General features: G+C 39.2%; 1 protein-coding gene across 13 annotated transcripts in view; it reads right to left on the bottom strand.

Moving 5' to 3' along the window:
• The window catches only part of VWA3B (von Willebrand factor A domain containing 3B), a 72,770-nt gene that overhangs the window by 59,467 nt on the left and 2,626 nt on the right, over positions 1 to 10,677 (bottom strand). For 9 of the 13 annotated variants that reach the window (XR_001875385.1, XM_017818488.1, XM_017818497.1 and 6 more), the window contains exons 2-6: positions 10,338 to 10,423; positions 8,480 to 8,698; positions 6,566 to 6,660; positions 3,996 to 4,246; positions 1,580 to 1,739 (exon numbers count right to left, since the gene is read on the bottom strand). Coding sequence is in view for 12 of the 13 variants with exons in the window: in XM_017818488.1 (XP_017673977.1) it covers positions 1,580 to 1,739; positions 3,996 to 4,246; positions 6,566 to 6,660; positions 8,480 to 8,698; positions 10,338 to 10,377 (765 nt within the window). In the remaining variant the exon portion in view is untranslated. Of the gene's footprint in view, positions 1 to 1,579; positions 1,740 to 3,995; positions 4,247 to 6,565; positions 6,661 to 7,114; positions 7,297 to 8,479; positions 8,699 to 10,337; positions 10,424 to 10,677 lie in introns of those variants that run through there. The other 4 variants (XM_017818496.1, XM_017818498.1, XM_017818501.1 and 1 more) reach the window with 4 other exon arrangements.

Raw genomic sequence — 10,677 nt, 5'->3', positions numbered from 1 at the left:
GGCTGACGAGCTCCATCTGCCCGGGGGGCTGGGAATCGAACCCGGGTCACAGTGGTGAGAGTCCTGCACCCTAACCACTAGACCACCAGAGGCCCCAGAGGGAAAAAAAAAGAGATATTCTTTTGGAGCAACTTCTTTTGATGAAGCCATTTCTGAGGAATGAGTCATTTATGACAAGTTCAGTAAGCAGACAGCTTTTGCCTAGGACTGAGTGGGGTCTCCACCAGCTGCAGCACAGTGACATTTGCACCCAAGTGAACTGACAATTATGAATGATAATCACTTTATTTAGGAGTAATTGAAGGTTTTTTTATGTTGAGCACCTGCCACAGCTGACTCCCCCAGATTGCCCCTTAGCCCACCTATATCCAGACAAAAATAATAGATGTCTTACTATTGGACAGATTTTAATTTCTGTTTATTCAAACAGAGAGCCACCAGGTCCAACGAGACTTTTTTTCATCCAAACAATACTGAAATCTAAATATGGTCTTTTTAGTTACCCATCAGGAAATCAGTACTATACTGCATATTGAAAATGTTAATAAAATTTATGAAGGAGACATTTTAAAAAGCAGTCATAAAAAGTCTCACTGGTGCACAATTTGTTCCTCACACAATTCCTTTTTTAATATCAGTTTCCAGAAACCAAGATTCATCTGGATAACAATCCAGCAGCATAGGGAACTAGAAGGTAACTCAAGCCAAATTTACCTTCTCCTTCAAACAACATCCCAGAAAGAAATTTACAAAGGAGGTAGGACTGGATCTGTGCACAGGGATGGATGTTAGTGGCAGTTAAAACCAATGATTCTACTCCATACACAGTAGGCACAATTTTTTATTAAATTCAGGTATTAGGGAACTGAAAGAATGTACATTGTAAGTAAATGTCATAAAATATCTCTTTAATAACTCAAGTTTTAAGTGACTAGCTCAAATGATAGCATATATGTTTCATGTCTTGTGACTCTGCTATAATGATTAAAATAATATGGTACTTTTCGAAATTAGCAGCATTTAATTGCAGGAATAACTGTGCATGGCTTTGTCTCTGTCATGGAAGAAACTCTAGCAATAACCTGGCTGGTGAAAAAGGATTTGTGTATCCCTACCATGAGTTAATGCTTACATAAATCTCTGTATCACTACTTTGCATTTTAAATATAATTTTTCATTAGCATGTTGGATACATAACAAAATAAAAATGGTTTCTCTGTCTTCAATAATGTTCATACTAACAATTTTCTCACGAGCTTGAAGTCCTGAAAAATATATGTAGCAAAGAAAGTGGAAGGGAAGATACTTTCTCTTTCCCTTAATGATTGAATACATTATTTATTCTGGGTACTCTAGAAAAGAAAATAAACAAGTTTCTGCATTCAAAATACAGTACATTTACATAAACAGGCCATCAGTAAGCATAGTATGTAGCTACACTTGTGGGGAAAAAAACCCTTTCCAAATGCTGTTATTAATATTTATCTTTGCAACATTCATCAAGCAAATCACAGCAGCCAGTCTGGCATTGTATATTCTTGGATTTACTTGAGGCTTCTGAAAAGATGTATAAGCTTACCGCCTCATCACCCATGGCTTCCAGCAGGGCTTCAGCAGAGTTGGTATGGCTGACAGCTGTCATATGGTCCAGCTTCCAGAGCCACATAACAGCAGCCTTTACAGTATGGTCAGACACAGGAGTAGGTTTATGTTGCCACTTCATAAGATCCTGTGCAGCCCTGAAAATGAGATTAACTATAAATCAGAAATAGTGAGAATAATGCTGGCAGAACAAGAGAGCAGAGCTCTGCTATTATTACAATTCTTTTGTATTCTTAAGTAATAATTACAATATACCACAGATACTAAATCTAGACTTGAAATAAAAGAAGCAGAGGGAAAATAACATAATTAGAAAAATACTGTAGTTATATATAATTTTTTTGAGACAACTGTTTCCAAAGTAGGGTCAGGAGACCTAAAGTATGTCAAAAAGAGTTCCTGATTCATATCTCACTGTAACATAAGAACTCAATCAGGTTTTTAAAATATGTGCATGAAAAAAAAAAAGAGTCTTCTACAGGTCTTGTTCCACAACTTGCTGCACAACCTTTGCATCAGAACACTAACTGACACTTTTTTTCTAGTAAGGTTGATCTTCAGCTACCTATGAAAAATGAAATTTGTGATGCTAAGCTTTTTGATATTTTAGTTGTTAAAGGGCTTAGACTTAATGGAAGAAGTACAAAGCAAATGAGCATGTTTGACTGTTCACTTATACATAAAAAGGAACTAAAAAATCAACTTGTTCCAGTATCTGTGACATTCCATTAAGCACAGTTTTGAAAAGTTTCCTGCAAATCTAAAAGACAAATATGTATCCCAAGATTCTTTTAAAGTAATAATTTATATGCTGCATTGTCCTTTGTCTCACTCCTGCAAAACCAAACAAATCGATGAACTTAATTATTATGTCTTAATTTTGACTTGGCTTTGCAGTTGATTTTTGAAGAAAAAGTTCTCTGTTCTTCTCAAAAGCTATGGAAGTTATCTGCTTTGGAAGTTATCTACTTTGGAAAATATCTACTTCTGCCACAGGTGGCCCAAAGAAACTGGATGTCCCAACGCTGGCAGTGTCCAAGGCCGAGTTGGATTGGGCTTTAAGCAACCTGGTCTGGTTGGTGTCCCTGCCCACGGCAGGGGCGTTGGAGCTAGATGATCTTTAATGTCCCTTCCAACCCAAACCATTCTATGATTCTACTATTCTTTTTTTTCAAATCTCAGTTGTATCACAATCTAGAGAATTAAAATAGAGCAGTAGAGCAGTACAAATCTGTTAGACAACGCTTGGGTAAAATAGCATTAAGAATCACAGTGCAGTTTCAAGTTAGCATTGTGGAACCAATTTTAAAATTATATGAACTAATTTGTGCATAATTTTTTTCCACTAATCTATCCAAACCCAATCTTACAAGTTCAAACTTTTATGCATATGAGAATTTTAGCAGAGATAGGTAAAATTTGAATAGCTGCTTTTATTCTCTATTTGTACTAACGGCTAATTCATTTACTCCTTTTAGGGAACAAGCGTTTGCCTTTTGTTATGGAAATCTACTATTGTTTCCTAGTTCTGCTACTGATTTCTGTGACCATGGAAAGCTATAGAAATACAAAACACTATGCCTATGGCACTCGGTGGAGTGTTAATTTAGCTGCAAGGCAGAAACCTTAATGCCTAAAAATACAAGAATGCCTCTACGGTCAGATAGGACCTCACTTTTTCACTCTCGAATATTTCAATGCCTGAAGGGCACTACTGCTATTGTAAAGTCCACCTATCTTTTTGAGTTTCTGTGCTACATTTGTAGACTGCATATATCAGTATTTGGGTTCTGTTCCTCTTTATCTGTTCCTCATGATGACAGTGGTCTTCTTTTAAATGGAAGTAGCAAGTTCAAGTGACTAGGGGAGGATCTCGGTGGAAAATCTATAGATGAATGACATGAATCATGACAACTTACAGTATAGAAAGCATCTTATACAAGTACATAGCTATATAATATGCAACTCCTTTCTATTCTCCAGCAATGGGCCAACACAGACTTCTTTGTTCAGCTTGGAGAGGGCTCTGGGCAAACCTGACTGTGGCCTTTCAGCACTTAAAGGGACTTATAAGAAAAATTGGGAGAGACTTTTTAGTAGGGCTTGTAGCAATAGGAGAAGGGGTGATGGTTTTAAACTAAAAGAAAGTAGATTCAGACCAGATATAGGGAAGAATTTTTTTACAATGAGGGTACTCAAACACGGGAACGGGTTGCCCAAAGAAGTGGGAGATGCCTCATCCCTGGAAACATTCAAAGTCAGGCTGGATGGGGCTTTGAGCAACGTGATCCAGCGCAATATGTCCCTGCTCATTGCAGGGCTGTTGGACCAGATGACCTTCAAAAGCATCTTCCAACCCAAACCACTCTGATTCTATGATTCTTTCTGCTTACCGAATGAGGTTGAATCTGGCAATTTGGATCACCTGTTCCACAAGTACCATAGAAAGTGCATCCCGACATAGATCAAATTCAGTTGGAGCTGCAGTGCCAAAATCCAAAACAATGACAATGCACCGTTCTTGAATCACTCCAAATATCTGCCGGCTCTCACTGGTTAACCATTCCATTCGCTGCTTATACAGCTCAATAGCTCCCATTAGACAATCCACAAAATGAAGAATCAGTTCTTTTTTGGCTGTCAGCTTCATTTAAATAAGGGAGAAAAGGAAATTGAACATCAAAACAAATAATACAAATGCAGCCCCAAGCTCAGCACAGCTGCAATAGCTGGTTTGCAAGTGTCAGATATGCCAACCAAGGAACAACCCATTTTCCTTCCACTATTTCAAGAGCAAATACTTGACAAATACATCTAAGCTATAAAGAAAAGGCACTGCATTTTGTTCTTAATTGCTTTTCATAATCTTTTTATATGAGCATGGGACAGTGCCAGTGGGTTGTCTGACTTGTCTGTCTCAAAACTGGAGCAATTAGAATGAGCTGAACACAGTCTAGGATGTAGAAAGGGCTGCAGAGCAGATGGGTGAACAAACAAGACAGAGGAACTTTGTACCTTCTTAGACTAGAATTTTGACTGGCTCTTAAATTTTTTTTACAGCAATACAAGGGAGCATAAGGTTTGGTTTTGGGGCCCTTCAATCTCCACCTTGTCTTTAGCATTTGAAAGGAAAATGCAAAATGTTTCTTGTTTGTACTATTATTTCACTAAAAACAGCCAGCATTACAGATTAACTATTTGCAGGTAGGTACTTAGACAAATTTTGTTCAGATAACTGTAATCAACAACTAAAACTTCCCATACCATTTCAGTAATATAAGAAAGGTCTAGATTCAGTATCAAAATTAAAACCAGCAGATGCTCCCTATGAATACATGTATACACATTACCATGACCTGTGGGTTTAAAAATGCACCACAGATTCCAGTAAAGATATTCCCCCAAAATCTCTGACCCATGTGAGCCAATTTACTGATTGCCTTCTATCTCTAACTACCTTTCCGGGACTAAGTACAAAACCTTGACTATACAAATGTTTTTAAACAAGAACATTTCTCAGGGAGAAGTAATTTTCTGTGTCAGTCTGCACACTTTTCCCTCTCATTTGTATTTTTCTGTGTTCTTTAATATCAGCTAGTGCCCTGTAATGTGCCTCCCAGATACAGAGTCTCAGGCAGTCTGCCAAAGGAATGTAGGCTTGGGAAGGAGCATTTAGAAATCCAGTTTCCTCCTATGACAGTCAGACTCATACAAAGAAGTTTATTGCACTACACTGACCAAACTCCATTTTAAAATAAAGACGTTTTCTTGCAATACTCTCTTACTTGTATTTAGCCAGTCCAGATTTCCATTTCTCTGAGGGCTGGAAAACTTATGACTGTCCAGATGAATTTTATTCACGGCAATTCACACCCATTTATTTTTGGACTAGCATGCCTTTTAGCATAGAAAACCATAGCTTTTCTCTATCCCTGTCATTTGCCTTTCTGTAGCATTCAAGGGGCAATAACACGACCCTTCATCAGTCTATGTCAGACTTACATTTCAGCATCAACCAAGCCCTCTTATAAGATCAGCACTTCACTGCAGTTCATCCTACTAGCTCTTCCCAGTACCTGCTCTGGTTTGAATTGCTTCATCTCAGCCTGTGGTAACTGTACACAATATTGTACACAATATCCTAAATGAGATCTGACCAAATCTTGTATAGTGGCAAAAACGTTTTCACTGCTGCTCTCATCTTGTCCTAAGATTAAAAGACATGTAGATATTTCATATGGGAAAAGAAATGAGGGAAAAAGGCTCCCTGAAATGGTTCTTTACCCTTGTCCCTCAGAAGTCACTCTAGTCATCAGAAAAAATGACAAGCCATTTGCTTTTGTAAAATCCTTTATAAATTAACTCTCTCCCTTCCCCACTCACAGGCACATCTCTTCAATCAGAATCCATCCTCTTAACAATAGGGCCGCCAGCAGCTGTTGCTAAGACATTCCTTAGAACACAAGCCCGGGCAAAGATCCAGTTAGCTGTCTCTATAGAATAGGCTGAGCCTTTTGTGACCTGCTGGCACTAAACAAAGCAGTGCTTTGCATTGGCAATGACAGCGCATTTTGTCTTCTTATTTCAGCATCCTGATTTGTTTTATTGATTATGATTTTATTTTTTTAACTCATTCTGAGCACCTTCTTTTTAAGGGTTCCCTCTTTCAAGACAGGGTAAATGTTGCTTAGAAACTGCATCTTGTCTGGGAAAGATTTACTGCAATGCTGCAGCAAGGCAAGAGCATAACACTTTGAAATGAAAAAAGATAGCTAGCTTTTCTACCACTGATAGTTATCACTAACAGTTTGACAGAAAATAAGAAAAAATTATCAAAAGTTAAAGTTCTCACAAAGAATTTAAGTATTTATGACGCAGGAAGGCATTTTAGTCACATCATTCTGCCACAGTGATAATAACTTCTAAGTGCACAAGGAAGTTACCACAAGTCAGCCACACTTACATTATACACGCTGCCATCTTGTGCTCTCTTGTACTGAGGAAACAGACCATCTGCATACCGAGAAGCCACAGGTTTCCCCAAGGTGGTCACATAATCTACAGTAAAATTTACAAGAGATCAAGATGCTAATCTTTAAGACTACTTCAAACAGATATTTTTCAGGCTGATGTGTATATCATCTATATGAGGCACATGCATCAGTATCGAGCACTTGACATTAAGAAACTTCAGAGAAATTCTAATTTTGTTTTTGTTTTACAATTATTTTCTTTCTATATCTATGATGGGGCCTTGAGGCCCCCAACAGGCCCTGACTGCCCTCATCAGCCTGAGCTGAGGTTTCTAGGTGCATCACACAGAGTTTCACGGGGTACATCAGGCCTGGGCACACAGTCTCTGCTCTAGCCATGTCATAGGTATACCTGTCTCAAGTTCTGCTAGTGGACCTCTCTGCTGGGTAGATCCCTCAGCCCTGTATTATATCCTTGCCTGCAGTTCTGTTTAATGGATACTCTGAGACCTGTGTGATAGCCTTGGCTCTAGTCTTACCTCTAGCTCCATCTCCTGTTGCTCCTGGCTGCACTCCCTGGCTGGGCCCTAGACACGGTTAATCAGCTCACCCTGCTGCAGGACTGCATCATGTTCAGTGAGGGCACTGCCTGGGCTGCAGTCCCTTTTTGGCTCCTGGCTCACTCTGCCCTCATAGAGCAGCCCTGCTTTTGTTGCTCCCTGATAGTTTAGTCAGAAGTGGGGAAAAACCCCACATCTAATTATTTATAGGCCAAAAGGCTACATGGGACTTTAATAAATGGAGGTTTAGGCAACCTCACAACAGGACTTGCAAATATTTGTCTGTCAAACAAAATACAAAATCTGGTACAGATAATGCTGTTCTCTTACACAACTAAATGGGTGCAGAATTGAGTGCATCTAAGGAAAAGGTTGCGTTCTGCTCTTTCAGTAGCTAGAAATCTTCTACAGGATCACCACTGATAGGAAAACATTAGGGGTGGGAACATTTAACGTCATAAAGTGGCTATCTGTACAGCATGCTGCCTTGCCAAGCCAGTACATTCTGCTCCTAACACTGTGACAACTTTCACCCTGCTTAACAGTTTCTTCTTCATCTGCAGCATACAGTATTTCAGGAACTGCACTGGTGATCTTTGAATGCCCCATGGACACAGGCCAGCCAAAATCTTAAGTTATGCAACCTAGAACAATTGCAATACATTACAATTCCTACTTCTCAGGCAGCAAGCTGTTCAAAGAAAGTAATATCTTACCATGCTCTGCAAAGCACCATTATGGCAGCAGTTAATAATTATTAGCAAACTCTTCCCCTCCAGCTGTCAGATAACTGCAAAGGAACATTTTTCTATAGCCTGACTTTGCACAAAAAGCAGACTGAATTCTAATTAAATGTAACTGTTTGCTTAAAGCTGAATACCTGGAAATACTATACTATTCCCAAGCAGGTTAGCTAACCCTGAGCATCAATAGTAGATTGCAGATTATGGCACGACATACATTATATTTGCAATGTGAAAACAGACAGAGATTTTATCACATGCTATCTGCAGGAAAAATACTAGCAGCTTCAGCAGCCTGAGCTACTGCCCACTACAGCTAAATTCGACAGGATGTGAACAGGAGCCTGGGTAAAGTGACAGTAGAGTTGAGTAAGGAAAGCCCTTCTCAGATCCTAAGTCCTTCTCATATTAAAGAGAGATGGAGTTTCTCAGTTCTCTAAACTGGTAACATCAGCAACTATGGATACAGCTTCCCTTTCTGCCATTATCATAAGAGACAATGTAAAAATCTGCAATGCGTACATTGGGGTGCAAAATTAGTGTGACCCTACAGACTACTCAAAGTTAGGGTTTATTATCCTATTATTGATTTGTCTTATACCTTTCCTGTGCTGGAATCCAATCTGTGACAAAATCTGAGAGAGGGACAATTTGTTTCTTTTGAGACCATAACGTTGAAGCCATTCAGAAGATGAAACAAGGGATTGTACATCTGTGCTCCACTGACTGACTGCCAGTCTTCTTTCCTTCTCTTTTGATTCTTTCCTGTGGGCCTCATGGGAATCTTCAAGATCTTGCCTGTGCTTTGAATCGAAGACATCTGTTGTAAAGATAAATGAGGGAAACACAACTTTTATACTTTAACCAAACAATTCCAAAACCAAATGAAATTAATTATCTCCTTTCTTCACCTATATTCCATGGTCCTCTGTACATATATAGCTCATCTCTTGTTTTCTTTTTTTATAATAAACAACGTTCTTAATCTGGAAAGCTGCTCTCAGTTCGACATATCTACTTGCTGTTATATCTTTTTCTTCATTCATACACATTTATCTTCAATTTATTAAAGAAAATGTCTCTTGTGTGCTGAAATTCAAGCCTTGAAATCTAAGTCTGGTTTGCCAAATGGAAATTCTTCCAGCTCCTAAGACATCTCTCCTAAGCCTTGGGAATCAGAACTCATAATAGGCATTGAAAGATTGTCAGACCATCACTACATGCACATTTAGTAGCATTATGCAATAAACACGATTTCCTAGCAAATATACGTTGAAGTCCTACCATAAGCAATAGCAATGCCTGCAGCAGATCCTGACTTTATTGCAAGGCTGGTGAAACTCCCTCTCCTCACACAATTTTCCTCAAGTATAAATGATGGTTCTGGCAGTATCTGCTCTGGGCTGTGACATATCATGTGCATGCACAGGAAATCATAGAAATGAAGGTACATTTTCATTTTAAATTCTATGGGCCATGGAACACATCTCAGCACCGATGTATAGCTGGCTGGGCTTGCTCCGCTTGCATCTGGCAGCAGAGACAGCTCAGAGCAGAGAGTGGCTGAGGGAGAAATGGAAGCAATGACAACAGTAATGCCTCTGTTCCTCAGCACAGAGGTTCTAGGAGGACCTTGGTATTTCCTGTTCATTCCCAAAATACTCTGCATGAGTTAAGCTGCCTCTAGTTGATTAAATACCCTTGCTGTATCTAAGTGTATTTTCTGTGGACTTTGAAATTTTCTATTCATTTTCCCCAGCATCATCTGGTATATCCTAGTTCTCCATTACCCATATACTGTAAGTTGCCTGTAAATGTACTGCATGCATCAAACTGCTCCAAAATACAAAGAAGGATACTTTTATCTTTAATGACTACAAAATAATCTTCAGTCTAGTATGGAATATGATCAGAACTCTCTGCTAAGATCAAATATTATAACAACTGACCTGGTTACAAAGGTTCATTAGATAACTCCTCAGTTAACACTACATACAGGAAATGAGACTCTATCTTCAGAAATCATCTTTCAGTGACAGAGAGCTTCTGTACAGTGTAGACTGGCACCAGCTCTTTCACAGTAATCAGTCCTACAAGCAGGATGCTGGCTGGCATGCTTGTAGAGGTTGGCATTTTACCAGCCCTTCTCCTTTGCTCCACACAGAAGCAGCAGCAACAGATGTTAACTCTAGAGAGAGGCAGGTGAAGGTTTGCAGCTCCTCGAGCTCTGTATATAGTCAGGCATTGTTTGTAGTCACTTGAACAGTCATTCCCAGCTTCCTTCTTCAAAAACACATAAAGGCAAACACAGCACCCCACACACAGCCCAGGGAAGAGTAGCACAGCTTCAGAATGGCTTGTACACAGCTAGCAGCATGCATGCTACAAAGTTTCAAAGGAAACTGGAAATTATCTGGGAAAACATGGAATCTATGCAAAAACAGTGTTGAAATACTCACAGTCACTCCAGGCAATTCTCTTAGATGTACTGGCAGTCATGACAGATCCCTTGATTAGCAGCTCCTCTTTGCTTTCTTCTTAAACCCTGAGGAATTATTATGTTTTAAGAAATTTAAAATATTGCCATGCAAAGGTAAATATGAACTGGAGATGAGCTCCACAGGTCCAGCCAATAATAAACTGCAGAAGAATGAGATCAAGATTTTCCTCATGAGATCAAGATTTTCCTCATGAGATCAAGATTTTTCTCAAGAAAAATATAATAATGGCCAGTCTTCGCGAGCGAAGATTTGGGAAAGGTCATTAACCCTTCGAGCCTGCGCAGTGGATTTTTTAGGT

Source organism: Lepidothrix coronata, unplaced genomic scaffold (assembly GCF_001604755.1).
Source record: "Lepidothrix coronata isolate B3197 unplaced genomic scaffold, Lepidothrix_coronata-1.0 Scaffold68, whole genome shotgun sequence".
In the NCBI taxonomy this organism is placed as follows: Eukaryota; Metazoa; Chordata; class Aves; order Passeriformes; family Pipridae; genus Lepidothrix; species Lepidothrix coronata.
The sequence above is the reverse complement of the archived record's forward strand: the minus strand, read 5'-3'. Positions and strand labels throughout refer to the sequence as shown.